General features: G+C 42.8%; 1 protein-coding gene and 1 pseudogene across 3 annotated transcripts; both read right to left on the bottom strand.

Annotated features, from left to right (window-relative positions):
- Window positions 1-787: 787 nt before the first annotated feature.
- On the bottom strand, window positions 788-10,540 carry LOC118365726 (uncharacterized; annotated as a pseudogene).
- A 337-nt stretch (window positions 10,541-10,877) lies between these two features.
- On the bottom strand, window positions 10,878-25,278 carry LOC118364998 (N-acetyllactosaminide beta-1,3-N-acetylglucosaminyltransferase 2-like). Of its 3 annotated transcripts, none has more exons than XM_035746871.1 (3): window positions 25,144-25,278; window positions 14,555-14,690; window positions 10,878-13,612 (listed from the first exon to the last, which is right to left on the bottom strand). In XM_035746871.1, exon 3 carries the CDS (start codon window positions 13,586-13,588, stop codon window positions 12,383-12,385), a length of 1,206 nt encoding a protein of 401 aa, XP_035602764.1. In that variant the 5' UTR covers window positions 13,589-13,612; window positions 14,555-14,690; window positions 25,144-25,278; the 3' UTR covers window positions 10,878-12,382. The 3 variants fall into 3 exon arrangements, with proteins under 3 accessions (XP_035602764.1, XP_035602765.1, XP_052346593.1); XM_035746872.1 differs by lacking the exon at window positions 25,144-25,278 and adding an exon at window positions 24,860-25,124; XM_052490633.1 differs by lacking the exon at window positions 25,144-25,278 and adding an exon at window positions 15,382-15,658.
- Between the last annotated feature and the right edge of the window lie 328 nt (window positions 25,279-25,606).

Genomic DNA, 25,606 nt, shown 5'->3' with positions numbered 1-25,606 from the left:
CACAATTTTAAATATCCCTACAGGCAGTATGCTATGTCATTTCTGAAATATAAATCATTTGGCTCGTTTACCTGGTTAGGCCTCTGAACAGAGCAGGTAAATCTATAGCCTAATGAAATTCAGTCAGCGACCTTTATCATTATGCAATTTCCTTGCATAGCATTTTGGCAGTGTAACAAATGAAAGGGTACAGTTCGACACCGTGCCATTTCAAAACGACAAAAATACAATCTACCACTACATTTTCCCCCCCTACAGAGACTGGGGATTAACATTTCTGAGATTAGGTGGGCGGGCGTGTAGAATTTCAGCATCTTTCAGAGGCACAATGGCTCCTTTTTACGGTTTCCTCGTCTATTCTCCGACGGTGGGGGCTTGCTTGCCTTTGCTCCTGTATTCGTTTTACGTTTTCAGAATAGCCTTGTTTTTGAAAACATGTTTAAGAACCACAGAGGGAAAACAAACTTTGTATTTAACCCAGTCGCAAACGGAGTTTTTTTTCTCCCCCAGACACTTCCTATCACGCCGCTGCCACCTTCTGGGAAAAGCACGACATGGCGTAATAGTGCACAGGTGCGCTTGGGACATGGGTTATTTATTTATTATGGTTTGCTTTCTGTAGCCTGGTCCCCTCACCAGTAAAGAAATCAAGTTTATTTTGAACCTTAATTAATGCTAAACAGCAGTATGCCTGTAGTCCAACTGCTGCATATGAAACAAAGTAACCTTCTTTGTCACAGAAATTGTACTTTCGCATTTCAATATAAAAAAAAGAGATTAAAAGGAATGTAGAGCCAAGTTAACATTTATTTAATCGATGTGAAGCTGTTTTGGGAGGAAAGATGCAATGAATCCCCTTGTGTGGAGAGCATAGACAATCTTCCCAATCATGGAAAATGACAATTACTGAAATATACTAGAAACAATGATCCAAAGAATACATAATATCCAAACTACACACAAAGATAATGTCATACTACAGTAATAAGTTATTTCATCATGAGAGGAAAGGCAAAGAACGAACTCATGAAACAGTGAAGTCAACCTGCCCAGAATAGAGTCTCAATGTTTTCATTGCACATTCAGGACAACCACAAAGTAATCTTCTTTTCAAAGCTTGACACCCTCCCCTGGCTCCATGTACCCATCAAGAGGCAGCAGGGGGCTGAAGCGCAGCAAGGGCAGGTCCACCAAGGGCGCCGTATGGGTGGGGGCTGGAACTGTTTTTGCAGTCAGGAGGGGGGATGCTCCCGAGGCTGCTGCGCCAACAGTGGACCAGGAAGGCCCCCCAGTGGTGGCGGTGGTACAGCACGCCCACGGTACAGAGGAGCAGCAGGATGAGGAAGCTGAACAGGAAGCACACCACATAGATGCCTTTGATCATCCCGCTGGACCATTCTGAAGTACAGCCTAAGGTCAAAGGTTAGGCAAGGATTATATGCACACAATTGACTTAGTGCAAAGTCACCTTCATAACCATGCAACTTTGTTTAACATTCTGTTAGGGTTACCTAAAAAAATCAGGAGTGTTAGAGTGGTGGTCTAACTTGTCAACTTCAGTGCCACCGATTTTGAACTAACCAATGTCATACTGTGTTTTCCTTAAACTTCAGAGAACAATAATTCTACGAGGTACCAGTGTTACAGTGCTGCTGCTCAGGACTAGGCTGATCTACCGTAATCGTCGACTTATTGTGGCGGTCCACACCAGCGGCCTTGGTGTCCACGCAAATGGTTCCTCCTGAGCCCAGCCTAGACATGTCCTCGAACCCGGAGTGGCATCGGCATGCATAGGAACCAAAGCGGTTCACACACTCTGCGTTGACGTCACACAGCACCAGCTGGGTCACACACTCATTCACATCTGAGACAGACACACACAGGGTGCAAAAGTAAGGTTGAGTAATGGAGTGATTCAATATGAAACTAAATCCCTTCAAAATCAATTATTTAAAGTCAAACAAACACAATGAAATTCAGGACACATAATCGCAGGCTATACTATATCTATACAGCACAATGTCTTTTAAACCTCTGCAGTAACCTTTAGTGCCATTAGTAAAGAGCAGAGTACAGTGCAAAAGAACAAGCTACAGATGTATATTTTTGGGGGGGAGGAAACTTTGAGACCTACCAGCGGTGGATCCAGAGACGATGACACCCTGTGTTGAGCTTCCCCGGGGGCTAACCACCCTCTAACAGCTCCTGCAGGGCCGGGTGCAGGGTCCTGTGAACCTTTACTCCTTTTGGCCCACCCCCAATATACAGCCAGAGGAAGTAAAGTACTCCTGCACTCAACCTGTTGAACTATTTTCTACAGTACCAACAACCCCTTTTTATGCAGTAAAAATACAACAAGCACTTGTTTGCAGTCAAGACAGACATTTGGAGCTCTTGGTTACAAAATGTAGCAAACCTACCTTTTTATTATTTTGGAGGATAGGGTTTTGGGTATGTGGATCATTTCCAACTGCTCAATAATCTGAAAAACTAACTAATTGCAGTTCCAAATCACAAATGCACCAGTCCAATCATGGTAGATAATGATCAAAAGCCATATACAGTCTTTTCAGACATTGATTTGTTACAGACTCAGTTTAAAAGGGATTAAACAGAGATTGTCATCACTGGCCTGCCTACACACACACACAAACAAACCCATAAGTGGAATGTGTTTGTTATTCGCAAAGGGCATGTACTGTAGATGGGTAAAAAAATATATATATATATAAAAAATCATACATCCCTTGGCAGGGGTGGTTCTAGCTAGTATGGCACCCTGGGCAACCCCCCCCCCCAAAAAAACATTCTGCACCAACTCATTTTTATTCTGACATTTGGAACATCACAAATAATCATAACATTGAAAACTATATTAAAATATATACAAAATAAGACTCAAATATCAAAAGTAGATACAGTGCCTTGCGAAAGTATAAGGCCCCTTTGAACTTTGTGACCTTTTGCCACATTTCAGGCTTCAAACATAAAGCTATAAAACTGTATTTTTTTTGTGAAGAATCAACAACAAGTGGGACACAATCATGAAGTGGACCGACATTTATTGGATATTTCAAACTTTTTAACAAATCAAAACTGAAAAATTGGGCGTGCAAAATTATTCAGCCCCTTTACTTTCAGTGCAGCAAACTCTCTCCAGAAGTTCAGTGAGGATCTCTGAATGATCCAATGTTGACCTAAATGACTAATGATGATAAATACAATTCACCTGTGTGTAATCAAGCCTCCGTATAAATGCACCTGCACTGTGATAGTCTCAGAGGTCCGTTAGAAGCGCAGAGAGCATCATGAAGAACAAGGAACACACCAGGCAGGTCCGAGATACTGTTGTGAAGAAGTTTAAAGCCGGATTTGGATACAAAAAGATTTCCCAAGCTTTAAACATACCAAGGAGCACTGTGCAAGCGATAATATTGAAATGGAAGGAGTATCAGACCACTGCAAATCTACCAAGACCTGGCCGTCCCTCTAAACTTTCAGCTCATACAAGGAGAAGACTGATCAGAGATGCAGCCAAGAGGCCCATGGTCCTTCTGTAGCTCAGTTGGTAGAGCATGGCGCTTGTAACGCCAGGGTAGTGGGTTCGATTCCAAGGACCACCCATACGTAGAATGTATGCACACATGACTGTAAGTCGCTTTGGATAAAAGCGTCTGCTAAATGGCATATATTATTATTATTATATTATGAACTGCAGAGATCTACAGCTGAGGTGGGAGACTCTGTCCATAGGACAACAATCAGTCGTATATTGCACAAATCTGGCCTTTATGGAAGAGTGGCAAGAAGAAAGCCATTTCTTAAAGATATCCATAAAAAGTGTTGTTTAAAGTTTGCCACAAGCAACCTGGGAGACACACCAAACATGTGGAAGAAGGTGCTCTGGTCAGATGAAACCAAAATTGAACTTTTTGGCAACAATGAAAACGTTATGTTTGGCGTAAAAGCAACACAGCTCATCACCCTGAACACACCATTCCCACTGTCAAACATGGTGGTGGCAGCATCATGGTTTGGGCCTGCTTTTCTTCAGCAGGGACAGGGAAGATGGTTAAAATTGATGGGAAGATGGATGGAGCCAAATACAGGACCATTCTGGAAGAAAACCTGATGGAGTCTGCAAAAGACCTGAGACTGGGACGGAGATTTGTCTTCCAACAAGACAATGATCCAAAACATAAAGCAAAATCTACAATGGAATGGTTAAAAAATAAACATATCCAGGTGTTAGAATGGTCAAGTCAAAGTCCAGACCTGAATCCAATCGAGAATCTGTGGAAAGAACTGAAAACTGCTGTTCACAAATGCTCTCCATCCAACCTCACTGAGCTCGAGCTGTTTTGCAAGGAGGAATGGGAAAAAACTTCAGTCTCTCGATGTGCAAAACTGATAGAGACATACCCCAAGCGACTTACAGCTGTAATCGCAGCAAAAGGTGGCGCTACAAAGTATTAATTTAAGGGGGCTGAATAATTTTGCACGCCCAATTTTTCAGTTTTTGATTTGTTAAAAAAGTTTGAAATATCCAATAAATGTCGTTCCACTTCATGATTGTGTCCCACTGGTTGTTGATTCTTCACAAAAAAATAGTTTTATATCTTTGTTTGAAGCCAGAAATGTGGCAAAAGGTCGCAAAGTTCAAGGGGCGAATACTTTCGCAAGGCACTGTAAAGACAAAAACAAAATATATAAATACAAGTATATAAATACAAATAAAGAAAATGGAATAATTACACTATTACCCTATTTTTAACATAAAACTAAAGTTGCACAAATCCTATCACACAGATAGAATAACACTTATAAAGAAGAGAACCTGATGATCACACTACTGCACTAAGTTAGTGCACCTCTATTTGATAGATTCCCCCGCTCCCTCGGGCTTCCAGTGGGAAGCTCTGAGGTCAACCTACCCCCACCCATCTCGTACATCTGAGTGGGAGACCTTCTCAGGAAGTAACCTGCCTCGCTCACAAACTAGAATCAGGGCGCCCGCTCCGACCAGGTTAATTGACACAGTCCCACACGGTGACATATCATTGACGTGACGTGCAAATGAGAGATAGAAAACAGATTGCGCAAATGTCACCATTCCGATTGTTTGTTTTTTTTGGTGATTTTTTTTTTTTGGTGCCAACACGGGCAGCTTTCCATGTCGCCGAAACCTAAATCTGCCACTGCGCTTTGAGCATGATGAAGTTACTAATTACACTTTGGATGGTGTGTCAATACACCCAGTCACTAAAAAGACACAGGCGTCCTTCCTAACTCAATTGCCGGAGAGGAAGGAAACCCCTCAGGGATTTCACCATGAGGCCAGTGGTGACTTTAAAACAGAGTTTAATGGCTGTGAAAGGAGGATACTGAGGAGGAATCACTGTACATCGACCAAAAATATAAAATGCAACAAGTTCAAAGGATTTTACTGTGTTACAGTTCATATGGAAATAAGTCAATTTAAATACATTTATTAGGCCCTACTATACGGATTTAACATGACCCCGGGAACACAGATATGCATCTGTTGGTCACAGATATCTTAAAAAGAAAAGGTATGGGAGTGGATCAGAAAACCAGTCAGTATCTGGTGTGACCACCATTTGCCTCATGCAGCGCACCATCTCCTTCACATAGAGTTGATCAGGCTGTTGATTGTGGCCTGTGGAATGTGTCCCACTCCTCTTCAAAATGGCTGTGCGAAGTCGCTTGGGGAACTGGAACACGCCATCATACGTCGATCCAGAGCATCCCAAACATGCTCAAAGGGTGACATGTCTGGTGAGTATGCAGGTCATGGAAGACCTGGGGCATTTTCAGCTTCCAGGAATTGTGTACAGATACTTGTAACATGGGGAAGTGCATTATCATGCTGAAACATGAGGCGATGGCGGCGGATGAATGGTACAACAATGGGCATCAAAATCTCGTCACGGTATCACGGTGCATTCAAATTGCCATTGATAAAAAGCAATTGTGTTTGTTGTCCGTAGCTTAATCCTGACAATACCATAACCCCACAATGGGGCACTCTGTTCACATGGACATCAGCAAACCGCTCACCCACATAACGCCATATGTGCTGTCGGGCATCTGCCCAGTACAGTTGAAACTAAGATTAATCCGTGAAGAGCACACTTCTTCAGCATGTCAGTGGCCATTGAAGGTTAGCATTTACCTACTGAATCCGGTTATGACACCAAACATCAGTCAGGTCAAGACCCTGGTGAGGAAACGATCACGCAACTGCGCTTCCCTGAGATAAATAACTGCACAAACGGTCAGAAACTTTGGTTGTACAAACCCACAGTTTCATCCGCTGTCCAGATGGCTGGTCTCAGACAATCCCGCAGGTGAAGAAGCTGGATGTGGAGGTGCTGAGCTGGCGTGGTTAGACATGGTCTGCAGTTGTGAGGCCTGTTGGGCGTACTGCCAAATTCTCTAAAACAACTTGGAGGAAGCTTATGGTAGAGAAATTAACATTAAATTCCCTGGCAATAGCTCTGGTGGACATTCCTGCAGTCAGCATACCAATTGCACTCTGCATCAAAACATGAGACCTTTGACATTGTGCTGTATGACAACTGCACATATTAGTGGCCTTTTATTGTCCCCCAGCACAAGGTGCACCTATGTAACGAGCATGCTTTTTAATCGGCTTCTTGAGACGCCACAGATGTCAGTTGGCTGGATTATCTTGGCAAAGGAGAAATGCTCACTAACAGGGATGTAAACAAATTTGTGCACAACATTTGGGATTAAAGATTTTTGTATGGAACATTTCTGGGATCTTTTATTTCAGCTTGTGAAACATGGGACCAACACTTTACATGTTGCATTTATATTTTTGTTAAGTATCGTTACTCTGCAATACTAACTGACAGAGTGAAAAGGAAGCCTGTACAGAATAAAAAAAGATTACAAAACATACATCCTATTTGCAACAAGGCACTAAAGTAATACTGCAATTTTGAAGAAGCACTTTTTGTCCTGAATACACTGTTGTGTTTGGGGAAAATTTGACAACACAGTACCAAGTACCACTCTCCATATTTTCAAGCATAGTGGTGGTGCATAATGTTAAAAGAACACTTGTAATCGTTAAGGGGAGTTTTTCCAGGATAAAAATAAGCTAAATCCAAGAGGAGAACCCAGTTCAGTATTTTCCAGACACTGGGAGAGGAATTCACCTTTCAGCAGGACAATAACCTAAAACACAGGGCCAAATCTACACTGGAATTGTTTACTAAAAAGACAGGGAATGTTCCTGAGTGGCCGAGTTACAGTTGACTTAAAATCTACTTGAAAATCTATGGCAAGACCTGAAAATGGTAGTCTAGTATTGATCAACAACCAATTTGACAGCATGAAGAATTTTGAAAATATATTTTTTTAAATTGGCAAATGTCTTTCCAGGTGTGGAAAGCCCTTAGACTTACCCAGAAATACTCATAGCTGTATCTACTGCCGAAGGTGCTTCTACAAAGTATTGACTCAGGCGTGGGAATACTTATGTCAATGAGATTTTTGTATTTCATTTTCAATAAATTAGCAAACATTTCTAAAAACATGTCTTCACTTTGTCATTATGGGGTATTGGGTGTAGATGGGTGAGGAAAAATTTCAATTTAAATCCATTTTCAATTTAGGCTGTAACAACAAAATGTGGACTAAGCCAAGGGGTATGAATACTTTAATGGCACTAAGACGACATCCATTTATGAAGAAAGTTATTAGAATACCCATCTAAATCCCATAAAGCCTAGTTGTCAAACAGGGGAAGGTTTCCATTCGTTTACCCACCATTTATTCTCCCCATAGTGGACATTAGGCTTACCCTGGCGTGACGTTTTGATAACCGTGTAAATCTCTAGGACAAAGGTGGCTTTTATATCAACATACCTTCGGAAAATATCCAGATTCCCTGACTTTTTCCACATTTTGTTATACTACAGCCAAACTCTAAAATGGACTAAATAAAAATCCTCAGCAGTCTACACACAATACCCCAGAATGACAAAACCAAAACAGGTTTAGACATTTTTTCTAGTTTTTTAATTCAACAGAAATGCCTTATTTATATAGTATTCAGACCCTTTTGCTATGATACTCGAAATTAAGCTTAGATGCATCATGTTTCCATTGATCATCCTTGATGTGTTTCTACAACTTGATTGGAGTCCACCTGTGGCACATTCAATTGATTGGACATGATTTGGAAAGTCATTATGCGGTATCGTCTGTAGATTGATGAGATAAAAACATTACATTTTAGAATAAGGCTGTAATTTATCAAAATATGGAAAAAGTCAAGGGGTCTGAATACTTTCCGAAGGCACTGTATACGGATGTATTATCCCCCCCAAAAAACAACACATCACGCCAGGGTAGGAACACGAAACGCAGCCCTTATTTTAAGTGTTTCTAAAATCCCCTATGGGAAAAATAAATGGTGGAAAAACAAATTGGAACCATTTCCTTGTTAGACTGCCAGGTTTTATGGGTATTATGACACCTCCACTGTGGGGCTCTATTGTTCATGAGATAACTCACCAGAGACTTCACTGAGATCAACAGTGATCTCACAAGATGGTCCCAATTCTCCTCTGGCGCCACGAGGAAGTTGACTTCAACAGCCACCTCAAATAGGTGGTCTGAGAAATACAGAAAGTAGGCATCTCCTTTAATACTCATTCACAGCTCTATAACTATTGTACAAAGGCGAGTGACTTGCAACTTTTGTTATAACCTTTGAACTATATTAAAAATATATATTTTTTAAATAAAAAAAATAACTCACCTTCTGGTAAGTGTGGTACTTCGGTGTGATTTCTGACTTTCTCTGCAAAGTCAACATGCAAGACAGTTCTCATAAAACAGACAAAGGATGCAAATGAAATTGCTGACTACCTACTATATCGTCTGCTGTCGAAGAACGGTTCAACCATGTCTGGGAGATGGTCAAAGGGATCCTGGGTCTCAGTGGGTGTATGAGTGGCACTGGATGCTGTAGACTCACCCATGGCCATTTTTTAGCAATTCCTTATTGCCAGACTCCTCACCTTGGTCATCCACATCTGTTGTGTGTGACACAATGTTAGACTCGGTAGGAGTGATGTTATTTGTAGTTTGGGCGTCCACGTTCCTTCGCATAGCAGATGAAGTGCGTGGCGAGGGTTTGGTATTCAAGGCAGGGGGCTGGTGTGAGGGGTCACTTCCAGGGTGTGCTGTGTGGGTCTGTGTGGCACCCCTCCCTGACCATGATGTACCCTGACGAGTGAACACCATGGGGGGAGTGGGAGTCAAAGGCAGATGGGATTCATTGTCCACCACATCGCCACTCAAGTTACCCACAGTCTTCACAGTTCACAGTCTTCCTTTGTCAAGCGGCTCTCATCTAATTCAGTCCCCTCGGAGATTCCTCTGTTCCAATCTTCTTCCTCTCTCTGAAAAGGATCAAACTTGAAGGGCCCCTCTCTGACCATTAGCTCCTCTGCTTCCCATCATGGAAGCTCATTGGACGCAGAGGAGGAAGTGAGTTGGTCGAAATAGTCAAACACCATCGCCGGGTTGGTCTGAGCTGGGGGTCATCAGCTTCCTGTCTTCTTCGGTGGTATCAACATAAGCATTGTACGTGACTGGCGGTACGAACTCCTCGTAACGCCCATAGAAGCCACTGTGGGGCGGACTGGGTTTGCCTATGATCAGCTGAACCACATGGAGGATGTTGGAGAAGGACCTGTACTTGGCCTCACGCCAACACTTCTCCAGGATCCTGTGACCCCCAGGGGCTCGTCCAGGTGGATCTGGTCCAGCTTCTCGCTGCATGCGTCTGACTGGGTGAAGTCCTCTAGATGGAGGAGCACACGTTTACCAGGGTCTACCTGGATGGTCTGGGGAGAAGAACTCGCTGCGCATCACCTGGTGGCAGCTCCGCAGCTCAAAGAAGGCATTGCCCTCATTACCACGGTGGACATCTGAGAAGAGGTGGACAGAGAGTGTGGAGGACAATCCAATGTTGTCAGCGTTATAGGCCTAAACAAGACACACGCATGCAGATCCTCACATACACCATTTTGAAAGAATTCAACAAAGAGTATAGTACAGGGCCGAAAGGCTACATAATAAATATTTGTCTTACCCGGAGGGTTTTAAACGTCATTCCTATTTACCGAAGGACGCAATAAAAACGTTGAGGTAGCATTAAACCAATAATGTTATAGTCAACATGATAAAAATGTACCTACAATCTCTAGCTAAATGTAGGGGAAATGCTTATAGAAGGAAGACAGTCATCAATTTACTCAGGGCAGTTCGCAGTAAATAAACCATAGGCTAGTAGTGCACGTACAACTAGTAACTTTGAATGATTTCGTGGCATTTTAGTGTCACGCTGTGTTTACTTTTTCCAGTATTTGGCAAGCAAGTCCACTTCCCACACTGTCCCAGCTATTGTCCATTTTTTCATGCGGTGTTTCTTTCCGTTTCTGCCAAAAGTGGACGTAAACAGGTGAAATATATTGCTAATTTGCACGCCTTGATATTCGTGTGCTTCTGGTCTATTTGGGTTGTATCCACTAGGTGTCACTGCTATACTGTTGGTAAGTTTACTTGTCTTCTGCAGCTCAACTTCTCAGGTTCAACACAGGTATTATATGTTATACCTTTATCTTACCAAGTACTTTATAAATACAAATATATTTGACAAGAAAGACACTTCCATCAATTTATTAATTATCCAATGGTAAAGATGTTTATTCTAAACATTTGATGTTTTGTATACAGTAGTGAACAGATATAGATACCTTTGGTACCTTCATGATTCAGACCAACTTTGAAGAACGAGAGTGATTCCAAGGTTTGATGTTTGAATATTTTTTTATTCACTGTCATAAAAAATTGAAATACTCCAGGTATCCATCACATTTCTGAAAACATAAAAAGAAAACAGACATAGGGCATAAAATGGAGTTGGAAGTACAGACCCAGTTGATTCCATTATAGGCTTGTGAGTCACAGGAGGTTGGTGGCACCTTAATTGGGGAGGACGAGCTCCTGGTAATGGCCGGAGTTGAACCAGTGGAATGGTATCAAATACAAACACATGGTTTGATGCCATCCCATTCACTCCATTCCAGTCATTACTGTTGAGCTGTCCTCCCCCCAGCAGCCTCCACTGTTGTGAGTATACAGGAAGAGCTCTGCACATAACATCTCACTACAGCCTAAAAATCACTGGGTCACAGGACTACTAACGCCTTAAAATTCTGGATTATTCAACAAATACTTAGTCACCAAATGTGCAATTTTGTTTTATTAATACAAAAAAAGACTTTAAAGCTGAGCTCCGCATAAGGTGAAATAGAGCCACTCGTCGCCCCAGGCACATTTGTTATTGTTTTTGTTTTGTTTATGAAACGGAGAAGAGGAGCTCGATAAGTGTGGTAAAACATTTATATTAAATATATTTTTTTTTACACACACTGAGTGTACAAAACATTAAGGATGCCTGCTCTTTCCATGACACAGAATGACCAGGAGAAAGCTATGATGCCTTATTGATTGTCACTTGTTAAATCCACATCAATCAGTGTAGATTTTTAAGCCTTGAGATAATTGAGACATGAATTGTTTGTGTCCCATTCAGGGGGTGAAAGGGCAAGACAAAATATTGAAGTGCCTTTGAACAGGGTTTGGTAGTAAGTGCCAGGCGCACCCATTTGTGTCAAGAACTGTCTTGTTACTATTAAAAGAGATATGGATCCCCCTCCCAATCGTAGGTGATTTTCACATATGACTGTTACTGTGACAAATGACATTTCTTGCAAATGAAGGACCTCTCGTGCAATAGTGCTTGAAAAGTACATACAGTACTAGTACATTTATATTAATGATACTACATTTGCCAAACACAGTCTTGAAGAGTGTACATGAATGGTTGCTCATGTAAAAAAATACTTTGGAATGCTAGACATATATCAGCTGATTCTATTGAAGCTGGAACACATTGACTTGTGACGTGCTAGTCGGAACTAGGAAACTCAAAAATATTCAACTTGCTAACTGGTTGAACACGGCACGTGTATAACTACAGCTAATTAGCAAGTCAGAAAACTCAGAGTTCCAACTAGCACGTGAACCCCAGCATTGCTACCGAACCTCGAGGATTTTGTGAATTCCACAAAAACCAAAGAAAGCTCTTAGAACACATTAAAAAAAATGCTCAAAGACCCATTGGATGCATCCCAAACGGCACCCTATTCCCTATATAGTACACTACTTTTGACCAGGGCCTATAGGTCTCTGGTCAAAAATAGTGCACTATGTAGGGAATAGGGTGTAATGTGAGATGCATGTAGATGTCTCACTGACAGTCCAATTCTGGATCGCTGAGCCAGGCCCAGATTTTGATCATCTCCTGCGGCGTCCTGCTGTGCACGAGCATTAAGCTCTTATACGCGCACGGGTTGCCCCTGTATTTCTCATCAATGTCAAACGTCCTGAAGCCCTTGTGCTTCTCCGGGACCAAGCCCAGCTTCTGGAGACACATCCCTGTGTAGACATCATCAATAGGATACAGCGCCACCTGCTGGGAGATGTTGTGCAACTGCAGTGCCAGTTCCCCAGAGTACAGGAACCCTCCTCCGCCGGCATAGGGTGGGTATGGCCCCACGAACACACTCTCTGGGATGAAGTACTTGAGCTTCCGGTCCCGGTGCGGGCCGGCGTTGGTGATTACATCCCCTATGAACAGATCCCTGGCCCTGATCTCTGGAAGATTGTGGAGGAAGTCTAAGATCCTCCAGGTGTTGACGAAGACGTCGTCATCCCCCTTGAAGACAAAGCGGGCGTCAGGGCAACGCTGGCTGAACCAGTCCAGGAAGAGCACCTCTTTGAGGGTGAGGTTGAAGAAGGAGTCTCGGTAGTCCCACTGGAGGAGGTCCCCGTAAAGTCTGGCCTCGTGGCTGAGCATCCCAGACAAGTTGGGGAAGTGGTCGACTGCCACGGCATTTCCAAGGAGGAAGACCGTGACTACAGTCCGATTGGCCAGAACGCCCACCCGCCCCCACGACTCCCGGATGGCCTGCCGCCGGTCGAAGTGGGGCGCCAGGGACTTGACGGCCAATAGGAGGTAGGGTTTGCTCTCGCATACGCGTGGCTGGTCCATGATCATTGGATACGAGCGGCAGCGCATGTGCTGCAGGAAGTCCTGGAAGCGGGGTGGCAGGGAGTCGTAGTCCTTCACCTGGGTGGTGACGCTGTAGTCCGGTTGGCAGGGGTCCGGGGACTTGGTGTCGTTGAGCCAATCAGGTAGCTCCAGGAGAGAGTCATTGGTCAAACCCAACATGAGGATGGGGTTGTAGATATAGTCCAGCCTCTGCTGCTCCTTATTCCAGAAGATCTCGCTGGTCATCTGCCTCTTCCAGAACCTCTTGGAGGGAATGCGTGGCTTCCGCTGGTCCCCCTTATCCTGGCCCAAGTTCCGAGACACACCCACAAGGATGAAGACGAAGACATTGATTATCATCATCACACACAGCACCCTGGTTTTCTTCCGACCGCCGTGCATCTTGGCTCTCTGCAGTCTCTGGACCTGGACAGGAAGTGGTAGAGACAAACAGGAAATAAGAGACCGAACCCAGAAGTTACAGACTTACAACGTACAGAGTATGAAGCGACCATAACGAGATCGGAAGACTTACAACAAACCCAGGAGGCATGGGCCCATTCAGAAACATAGTGAAAGGTAGTCGTGGGTCACAGCTAACGGCCTACAGTTTTGAGGCAGTAGACTCAAGGAGAAATGTTTGAAGGTAATGCAGGTTAGCGGGCCTTCTTGGTCAGTGCGTTGTTCGTGTCCAAGCCGGACCCAGCAGCAGCCGCATACCAGCCCGCTTTTCATCCCCTAATCCCCGAGGAATGAGCTTGTGCACATTTTTCTTTAACCCTTCTTTATTTCCTTTGCTTCCTCCCTCTCTTTCTACAATGCCCAGACGAGCATCATCATGCGGTCCCAATTCGAGGAGCTCTCCCCATGACACCAATTACAGGTGGCAGTGTGTCAGTGTCATCTCAGGCTAAACTGGCCTCGCCACACAAAAAGAGCCACACATTTCCACGTGCATTATTCATGTCACTGAGAGCTTTCGTGAGCCTCAGGGCACTGGCATGTAAGGGATCTCTATGATTGTGTCAATGGTAACAGAGTGTCAAATTAGACAAACAGAGCCTTGGATAGAAGCAGAACATGTGATTTAATCATACAAATGATAACAATGGTAATGGCTTTAATTCAACACATGTACGGTATCCTCATATATTTCCATTTTGGAAGTGAGGGTGAACATACAGGCCGTCATTGTAAATAAGAATTTGCTCTCAACTGACTTGCCGAGTTAAATAAAAGGTTAAATAAATACAAAAAAAAATTAAAAAAATACAGCTCTGTGTTTCAAACACCATGATCCAACCCGCTGAGCCATTCTAACCACTTTTAGTTCCTCCCGTTGTTATCAAATGATATCTAGCATATTACCTGTGAGTAGCAGGAAATGACTGGTCAGGCTGTTCCTGTGGTCCCGGCCCAGACCTTCTTAGCCCATGTGGGTCTGCATGGGAGAAGGTTCTAGAAAGGGGAACTGAAACAGGACTGGTGTTCCTGCAGCAGCCACCTGGAAACAAACAACAAAAAAGACACAAGCCCACAGCATGTCAACAACACTGCGGTTTTTCTCCCTGAAGGGCAGGCTTTTTCTCAAGGGGTTATGAAAGGGCTTGCGCAAACCAAAGGGCAATTAGACATGCTTATACGCTCCCTACTGTCGCTAAGCCCCACCCTATCCCTCCAAAAAATTACACACAGACAAAGAACTACAAATCCCTCCAAAGAACCCGGTTACAACAGAGGTGTTGTTGTAGTTACTAGAGTTATTGTTGTAGTCAACGACTATCTGGATGTCACCATTTCTGTTTGCTGTAGATTGTCTACTCGAACCGTCACTGTAGATCATCTACTGAAAGCAATGGAATCCTGTACCTTTGACCTCAGAGTTTCTTACTTGTGAAAGTAGACGGAGGAATCTTAGCCTTTTAGCAAATGACGGTTGCTGATTGGCATTGCACCTCTTATTTACAAAACTAGACAGAAAGCTAGGCTACAGTAATTCAAAATAATGCTCTGCTGTGTGTGTGTGTGTGTGTGTGTGTGTGTGTGTGTTCAGCAGCAGCATGATACTCACAAGCTGTCAAATCTAACCAGACAAGTTGAGCTTTGAATGCAGAGTCACGAAAATGACCCCCCCACTCACTTGCAGTGGCAGAATAGTGTGCGTCCCAAATAGTACCCTATTCCAAGCTGCTTACCTATTGCAGATTCAGTCTTCTTGCCTGGTGCAGGTCTACAATTTTGTTTCTGGTGTCCTTTGTCAGCTCTTTGGTCTTGGCCATAGTGGAGTTTGGAGTGTGACTTTTTGAGGTTGTGGACAGGTGTCTTTTATACTGATAACAAGTTCAAACAGGTGCCATTAATACAGGTAATGAGTGGAGGACAGAGGAGCCTCTTAAAGAAGTTACAGGTCTGTGAGAGCCAGAAATCTTGCTTGTTTGTAGGTGACCAAATATTTATTTTCCACCATAATTTGCAAATAAATTCATTAAAAATCCGAAATCTGGATTTTTTTTCTCATTTTGTCTGTCATAGTTAAAGTGTACCTATGATGAAAATTACAGGCCTCTCATCTTTTTAAGTTGGAGAACTTGCACAATTGGTGGCTGACTAAATACTTTTTTGCCCCTCTGTATATATATATATATGTCAATAAGTAATAATATTGGACTCAATGAAGTAAACTGATGAAGTAAATACTATGTAACATAAAATAAACAACCACATCATAGTCCACTAAATAGTTACAAAGTCTATCATTAGTTTACTTCATATGGTCAGTCATTAAACTTGAAGTAATGGTTGAGGGAGGCACTTGGGCACATGCTGGAGAGGCCACACAGACAGAGACGTAAACATCTTTATTTGTATTTTATTTTTTAAAATGTAACCTTTATTTAACTATTTGAGAGGGGGCCCCCATAACTAAACATCAGAAAAGCGTGTTTACTGAAGCACAGGTGACTCAACAGTGTGATATCAACAGGCCAGCCACTGATAAGAAAGTGAGAAGTGTTAACTTGAAGCACATTAGGTTTGAAATACATACACCCATCTAAGTATTTAATTTGGACAGTGAAGTTACATTTTCTTTATGTGGCTTCTATACTCCAGCACTTTGGATTTGAGATTGAATGATTTATATGAGGCAACAGTACAGAATGTCACCTTTTATTTGTGGGGATATTTTCATACATATCTCTTATATTGTTTAGAATCAAATGCACTTTATGTATCTCGTCCGCACATTTTAAGGTGTCAAGTATTTCGACAAATTCACTTATAATGTATTACATTTAGTCAAAAGGTTAGTATTTTGGACCAATATAAGAGTTGAGGAGTTGAGGAAAGACTGACTGCGTCACTTCTTGTTTTTATAAGAAAATGAACGTGTTGGAAATTCCAAATTGTTTCCATAGTCAACTTACACACAGCACTGACAAACACACTTACCCCACCACACATACCACCAGGGGTCTTTTCACAGTCCTCAGGTCCAGAACAAATACAAGGAAACATATAGTATTATACAGAACCATGAGTGCAAGGAACTTCCTTCCATCTCATATAGTGGTCCTTCTGTAGCTCAGTTGGTAGAGCATGGCGCTTGTAACGCCAGGGTAGTGGGTTCGATTCCCGGGACCACCCATACGTAGAATGTATGCACACATGACTGTAAGTCGCTTTGGATAAAAGCGTCTGCTAAATGGCATATATTATTATTATTATTATTATTAGTGCAAGTGAACAGCAAACCTGGTTTCAAAAAACTAATAAACCAACACCTCACAGCACGACATCTCTCCCCAATGTGACCTACTTGTTGTGTGCATGTACTGCCATGTTCAGTATGTGGAACTGATAGATACACACGACATGTTAATGTTTTTGAATGTATGCAAATTGTAAAGTCTTTTGTCTGCAATGTCTTCTTCGTTATTTGTCGGACCCCAGTAAGACGACCTGTCGCCATTGGCGTCGGCTAGGTGGGATTCTAATAAATCAAATCAAAATCCTAGCACACAATGACCACGTCAAACTTGTGACTCTACAAACTTGTTGGATGTATTTTCCGTTTTTTTTTTGGTCGTTGTTGTGTTTCAGATGATGTTGTGACCGGTAGAAATAAATGGTAAATAATGTATGGTCATTTTGGAGTTCTTTTTTAAAATTGTAAATAAGAAAATAATATGCTTCTGAACACTTCTGCATTAATGTGGATGCTACCATGATTACGGATCATCGTGAATCCTGAATAATAACGAGAAAGTTACAGATGCACAAAGGTCATGCCCCCAAAACATGCTAACTCTTACCATTAACAAGTTTGTAGAGTCACAAGCTTCATGTAGTCATTGCATGTTATGAATAGGGGACCAAATACTACACTTTTGACTAAATGAAATACACTAGAAGTGAATTTGTCCAAATACTAATGATACATTCAAATGGGGGGAGACTAGATACATAAAGTGCTTTCATTTCTAAAACGGTAAAACCAATATGAAAATACCCTCAAATAAAAGGTGATGTTCTGTACTCTCGCCTCATGTAGAACATTTGATTTCAAATCCAAAAATGCTAGAATATAGAGCCACATTTCAAGTTTAGCTTCACTGTCCACATAAGTATGTAGGGGACATGTGAATTATATAGATTTCAAAGGTTACTATGGACCTCTAGTGATGTAAGCCACTGATGTAAAAGTGACAATTGAATGAGCACGCTAACTGTTAACTCGAAGGACATTTGGTATGACGGGAGAAATATACACATGTAGATTTTCATGGTTACTACGACGCTCTAGTCTGGTTGAAGACGCCTACAAGGAGCCTCTTTGGTTGGCTCTGGAGTGTCATAAATGGAGATAATAGAGAATAGAGTGCCTCTCAATGCTCCCTCATCAAATACAAAGGAAAACATTGCATTACTAATAGGCTAGTCTCTTTTCACAGATGCTGTGAAAAGAGACTAGTCATAGGCCTAAATATGGAGCAACACGTTTGAGAGGGATGTAGTGTACAGTTGGAGTGTACAGTGTGTGTTTGTGGACTCCCCAGCACATGTCCAAGCGTCTCCCTCTGAACCATTACTTACCCTGTCAGTGAAGACTATGCAACAGACAAAAGGATTTTGACAGTATCACTTCGTAACCATTTGGTTTCTATGGTGAATTTCCCTTTGGAATCCCATTAGGTCCCAAATAACTGTTTCAATCAATGGTTCTACCTAGTGTTCCATATATCCAGAAATGACTGCCTCTCTCTCCCCCTCCTTCTAATGCATGCTATGCTATTAGATGAGCAACTGCTAGCAATCAGGTACTCAATGAAAACACAGACTGAGCCCCTTGTAGACTATACTGGTCACACACTGAGTGTATAAAACATTAGGAACACCTTACTAATAATGAGTTCCCTTTTGCCCTCAAAAAAGCTCTACAAGGTGTTGAAAGCATTCCACAGGGACGCTTGCCCATAGTGACTCCAATGCTTCCCACAGTTGATTCAAGTTGGCTAGATGTCCTTAGCAAAGTGGACCATTCTTGATACACACAGGAAACTGTTGAACATGAAAAATCCAGCAAGGTTGCAGTTCTTGACACAAACCTGTGCACCTGGCACTTACTAGCAAACACCATTCAAAGGCACTTAAATATTTTGTCTGGCCCATTCACCCTCTGAATGGCACACATACACAATCCACATCTCAATTGTCTCAAGGCTTAAAAATCATTCTTTAACCTGTCTCTTCCCCTTCATCTACAATGCATTTGGAATTCAGACCCCTTGACTTTTTCCAAATTTTGTTACATTACAGCCTTCTTCTAAAACTGATTAAATATTCTTTTTTTCTCTCATCAATCTACACACAATACCCCATAATTAAATATTTTTTGCAAATTAATAAAAATTGTAAAACTAAAAAAATACATATTTACAATAGTATTCAGACCCTTTACTCAGTACTTTGTTGAAGCACATTTTTGCAGTGATTACAGCCTCGAGTATTCTTAGTATGATGCTACAAGCTTGGCACACTTGTATTTGGGGAGTTTCTCCCATTCTTCTCTGCACATCCTCTCAAGCTCTGTCAAGTTGAATGGAGAGCGTTGCTGCATAGAGATTGTCAGGTCTCTCCAGAGATGTTCGATCGGGTTCAAGTCTGGGCTCTGGCTGTGCCACTCAAGGACATTCAGAAACTTATCCCAAAGCCACTCCTGCGTTGTCTTGGCTGCGTGCTTAGGGTCGTTGTCCTGTTGGAAGGTGAACCTTCGCCCCAGTCTGAGGTCCTGAGCACTCTGGAGTAGGTTTTCATCCAGGAGCTCTCTGTACTTTGCTCCATTTATCTTTCCCTTAATCCCGACTAGTCTCCCAGTCCTTGCCACTGAAAACCATCCCCACAGCATGATCCTGCCACCACCATGCTTTTAGGTGCCTTTTGGCAAACTCCAAGCGGGCTGTCATGTGCCTTTTACTGAGGAGTGGCTCCCATCTCCCAAAAAATCCAAGATGGCATAGCAGTCAGGCATCTTTGTCTTCGTCTTGTCGTGTCCCGTGTATATATTTTTTTTCTTCGCATATATTTAGCAAAAAATATTCTTAACCTCAACTTCAACATACTCTCCTGCAACCCGCCTCACCCAATGTGGTATGGATCTGCTATTGTCTTTACTTTAGAACCGGAACCCCCAACAGAAAGTACTAGCTAGTTGTCAGCTAGCCACTGCTAGCGGTCATCAGCTAACCTTTAGCCCAGACAACTCCTGCCAGTCTGCATAGCGCGATTCAACCCAGAGCATATTGGACTTCTTCTTCCCCATATCTCCGGATTCCTACCGCAAGCTCTGAACCTTTTCACCTGGATAGCTAGCTAGCTGCTATCCGAGTGGCTACTCCTGGCTAACGTCTCTGTCCCGTAGCAAGCACCAATTAGCCTGGAGCTAGCCTATGCTAGGCTTATCTCCCAGCTAGCTGAAGAGGTCCATCAGCCACTCCTTGGGCTACAATACCTATTTTGCCAATTGGCCTGGACCCCTTTAACTGCCAAGACGGAGCCCCGCCGATTCATCACGACTGGACTACCGACGTAATCCGCCCGAGGGCGTTTTTCAACAGGCTCCTCCGTCATGACGTCCCCTGAATGCCCATCTGCTAGCCGCGGCTCACCTGGTTTAACTGGAGTCCCTAGAGACAATACCTCTCTCATCGTCACTCAAATGCCTAGGTTTACCTCCACTGTATTCACATCCTACCATACCTTCAAAACAAATCAAATTTTATTTGTCTGTACATTATGCCTTGAATCTATTCTAACACGCGCAGAAACCTGCTCCTTTTACTCTCTGTTCCGAACGTACTAGACGACAAGTTCTTATAGCCTCTAGCTGTACCCTTATCCTATTCCTCCTCTTTTCCTCTGGTGATATAGAGGTTAATCCAGGCCCTGCAGTGCCTCGCTCCACTCCCATTCCGTAGGCGCTCTCATTTGTTGACTTTTGTAACCGTAAAAGCCTTGGTTTCATGCATGTTAACATTAGACGCCTCCTCCCTCAGTTTGTTTTATTCACTGCTTTAGCATACTCTGCCAACCCGGATGTCCTAGCTGTGTCTGAATCCTGGCTTAGGAAGGCCACCAAAAACCCTGACATTTTTATCCCTAACTATAACATTTTCCGACAAGATAGAACTGCCAAAGGGGGCAGAGTTGCAATCTACTGCAGAGATAGCCTGCAGACATCCGTCTTACTATCCAGGTCTGTGCCCAAACAATTTGAGATTCTACTTTTAAAAATCTTCCTTTCCAGAAACAAGTCCCTCACTGTTGCCACTTGCTATAGATCCCCTTCTGCCCCCAGCTGAGCCCTGAACACCATATGTGAATTGATTGCCCCCCATTTATCTTCAGAGCTCGTGCTGTTAGGTGACCTAAACTGGGACATGCTTAACACCCTGGCCATCCTACAATCTAAGCTTGATGACCTCAATCTCACACAAATGATCAATGAGCCTACCAGGTACAACCCCAAATCCGTAAACACAGGCACCCTCATAGATATCATCTTAACCAACCTACCCTCCAAATACATCTCTGGTGTCTTCAACCAGGATCTCAGCGATCACTGCCTCATTGCCTGCGTCCGTAATGTGTCTGCGGTCAAACGACCACCCCTCATCACTGTCAAACGCTCCCTAAAACACTTTAGCGAGCAGGCCTTTCTAAATCGACCTGGCCGGGGTATCCTGGAAGGATATTGACCTTATCCCGTCAGTAGGGGATGCCTGGTTATTCTTTAGAAGTGCTTTCCTCACCATCTTAAATAAGCATGCCCCATTCAAAAGAATGTAGAACCAGGAACAGATATAGCCCTTGGTTCACCTGTGGCATACTGCCTTAGCATCGAATAGCCCCTGCGATATGCAACTTTTCAGGGAAGTTAGGAACCAACATACACAGGCAGTTAGGAAAGCAAAGGCTAGCTTTTTCAAACAGAAATTTGCATCCTGTAGCACAAACTCCCAAATGTTCTGGGACACTGTAAAATCCATGGAGAATAAGAGCACCTCCTCCCAGCTGCCCACTGCACTGAGGCTAGGAAACACTGTCACCACCGATAAATCCACGATAATTGAGAATTTCAACCCCTACCCCGGTCAACAGCCCTGTAACCCCACAGCAACTTGCCCAAGCCTTCCCCATTTCTCCTTCACCCAAACCAAGATAGCTGATGTTTTGAAAGAGCTGCAAAATCTGGACCCCTACAAATCAGCCGGGCTAGACAATCTGGACCCTCTCTTTCTAAAATGATCCGCCAAAATTGTTGCAAACCCTATTACTAGTCTGTTCAACCTCTTTTTCATATCATCTGAGATCCCCAAAGATTGGAAAGCTGCCGCGGTCATCCCACTCTTCAAAGGGGGAGACACTCTCGACCCAAACTGATACAGACCTATATCTATCCTACCCTGCCTTTCTAAGGTCTTCGAAAGCCAAGTTAACAAACAGATCACCGACCATTTCGAATCCCACCGTACCTTCTCCACAATGCAATCTGGTTTCCGAGCTGGTCATGGGCGCACCTCAGCCACACTCAAGGTCCTAAACGATATCATAACCGCTATTGATAAGAGACAATACCATGCAGCTGTATTCATTGACCTGGCCAAGGCTTTCGACTCTGTCAATCACCACAATCGGCAGGCTCAATAGCCTTGGTTTCCCAAATGACTGCCTGGCCTGGTTCACTAACAACTTCTCAGACAGAGTTGTGTGTCAAATCGGAGGGCCTGTTGTCCGAAACTCTGGCAGTCTCTATGGGGGTGCTACTGGTTAAATTCTCGGGCCGACTCTTTCCTCTGTATACATCAATGATTTTGCTCTTGCTTCTGGTGATTCTCTGATCCACCTCTATGCAGGTGAGCACCATTCTGTATACTTCTGGCCCTTCTTTTGACACTGTGTTAACTAACCTCCAGACGAGCTTCAATGCCATTCAACTCTCCTTCCGTAGCCTCCAACTGCTCTTAAATGCAAGTAAAACTAAATGCATGCTCTTCAACCGTTCGCTGCCCACACCTGCCCACCCATCCAGCATCACTACTCTGGACGGTTCTGACTTAGAAAATGTGGACAATTACAAATACCTAGTTGTCTGGTTAGACTGTAAACTCTTCTTCCAGACTCACATTAAGCATCTCCAATCTAAAATTAAATCTAGAATCAGCTTCCTATTTCGCAACAAGGCATCCATCACTCATGCTGCCAAACATACCCTTGTAAAACTGACTATCCTGCCGATCCTTGACTTCAGCGATGTCATTTACAAAATAGCCTCAAACACTCTACACAGCAAATTGTATGCAGTCTATCACAGTGCCATCCGTTTTGTCACCAAAGCCCCTACTGCCCACCACTGTGACCTGTATGCTCTCGTGAGCTGGCCCTCGCTTCATATTTGTCATCAAACCCACTGGCTCCAGGTCATCTATAAGTCTTGGTTAGGTAAAGCCCCACCTTATCTCAGCTCACTGGTCACCATAGCAGTACCCACAGGTAGCACGCACTCCAGCAGGTATATTTCATTGGTCACCCCCAAAGCAAATTCCTACTTTGGCCATCTTTCCTTCCAGTTCTCTGCTGCCAATGACTGGAACTAATTGCAAACATCACTGAAGCTGGAGACTCATATCTCCCTCACTAACTTTAAGCACCAGCTGTCAGAGCAGCTCACAGATCAGTGCACATAGCCCATCTGTAAATAGCCCATCCAACTACCTCATCCCCATACTGTTATTTATTTTAATTTTTGCTCCAGTACCTCTACTTGCACATTAATCTTCTGCACATCTATCACTCTGCTGTTTAATTGCTAAATTGTAATTATTTCGCCACTATGGCCTATTTATTGCCTTACCTCCCTTATCTTACCTCATTTGCACACACTGTATATAGACTTTCTTCTATTGTGTTATTGACTGTATGTTTGTTTATTCCATGTGTAACTCTGTGTTGTTGTTTGTTTTGCACTGCTTTGCTTTATCTTGGCAAGGTTACAGTTGTAAATAAGAACTTGTTCTCAACTAGCCTACCTGGTTAAATAAAGGTGAAATAAATTAAATAAAAATCTACCCACTCTACCATAAAGGCCTGATTGGTGGAGTGCTGCAGAGATGGTTGTCTTTCTGGAAGGTTCTTCCATCTCTACAGAGGAACTTTGGAGCTCTGTCGGAGTGACCATCGGGTTCTTGGTCACCTCCCTGACCAAGGACCTTGTCCCCCCAATTGCTCAGTTTGTCCGGGCAGCCAGCTCTAAGAAGAGTCTTGGTGGTTCCAAACTTCTTCCATTTAAGAATGATGGAGGCCACTGTGTTCTTTGGGACCTTCAATGCTGCCGACATTTTTCGGTACCCTTCCCCAGATCTGTGCCTCGACACAATTCTGACTCAGAGCTCTACGGACAATTCCTTCAACCTCATGACTTGGTTTTTCCTCTGACATGCACTATTGGACGTTATCTACACAGGTGTCTGCCTTTCTGAATCATGTCCAATCAATTGAATTTACGACAGGTGGACATAGCAAAGGGTCTGAATACTTGTGTTGTTGGCCACTGTTTCAAATACTAAATTATTTTCGTATGTAAGTCACTATATTTATAGAACATTATATGAAAAGGACCCATTTGGTCGCAAGTAATTCGCTTGGTTTCTCAGAGTTCAAACTATATTTCAACAAAATAATGTAGCAAGAATGCTAATCCTATCTGTTTCTAACTACAGAATACATTTTTGAAAGATATGAGATGGCGGATGTCATGGCTTGATGAAATGACATTGAACGACCCATTATGAAGTAATTATCAACAGTTCCTATGTTCATTACAGGTGATTAACTAAGTCATCTTTCCCCTAGAAACAATGATGATTCGTTATATAATCTAACATTGATCAAATACTCGTATTTATAGGAGCAAAACTGATGGAAGCTAAATTAATAACGTTCATATGTTTTTCTATCTGGCATACGTAGCGATGGTGGCGTTGCAATATTAGAATCTAATATAATGTTTGCTATAGCAGCAGGACTCAAACGCAATTAATGGTATTCTAAGTTATAATATGCTAACCAATACGGTTAAACAGCGTGTATTCTCTAAACCTGGTTGCTGTACTTTACCTGAATAGCAAAAGTTTCCAATGCAAGGAGCCACATTTTGGCCAACAGCCTACAAAACGAGTCTATATGAATATACTCATTTTCCGCAAAAAGTTACAAGAAACATAACTTTAGAGTGAGGCGCCTATGCTCACTATAAGCAATCCGTGTTAGTTTAATATTTCATAGATCACAGTAGAAGTCCTGTGTAAAGTGAAAATCCAGGACTTGCCAAAATGAGAGAGAAAGAACACGCCTTAGTAACGTTCGGGGTCTGTTCCTCTCTGATCTCGACTTCTACTCACCCTCCGCATTTTCAGGAAGAGGAAAATTCCAGCCTGCGTTCAGATCAGTGGGAGAAATAATAATATTCGTATTTTTTTCTTAGCGTAACGTTTGAGGGGCACGACTCCTCCTTTAATTATGTGACGTACCCTTTGATATTAACTAGGGGCAGCGTGTTTCCTTTTTTTGTGTACTTTACTGAATATGTTGGGAGAGCATGTCATTTAGATTTCTCATATTGTAAAACCAAAGTAGAGTACTTTCATTTCCCTCGCTATACAAGTAGACAGAGACAGAATGAAATGCGTGAATTCAGTTGAATGCATAGTATACATGGCTTCAAATATTGTTTCAGTTAATGTTGTTTGTTAAATGAGGATCACCGACAATGACTAACCCACATCCTCATGTCACCCTCCCCCAAGTCAACTCAGTTATTACAGTGTTTCTGTCGCAGGTTGTATATTATTGTCATGAATCTTG

This window comes from Oncorhynchus keta, chromosome 32, assembly GCF_023373465.1.
Source record: "Oncorhynchus keta strain PuntledgeMale-10-30-2019 chromosome 32, Oket_V2, whole genome shotgun sequence".
Classification (NCBI taxonomy): domain Eukaryota; kingdom Metazoa; phylum Chordata; class Actinopteri; order Salmoniformes; family Salmonidae; genus Oncorhynchus; species Oncorhynchus keta.
The sequence above is the reverse complement of the archived record's forward strand: the minus strand, read 5'-3'. Positions and strand labels throughout refer to the sequence as shown.

Bases quoted from the DNA above. Each gene is read 5' to 3' on its own strand.
- LOC118364998 (XM_035746871.1), bottom strand. From the start codon at position 13,588: ATGCACGGCGGTCGGAAGAAAACCAGGGTGCTGTGTGTGATGATGATA.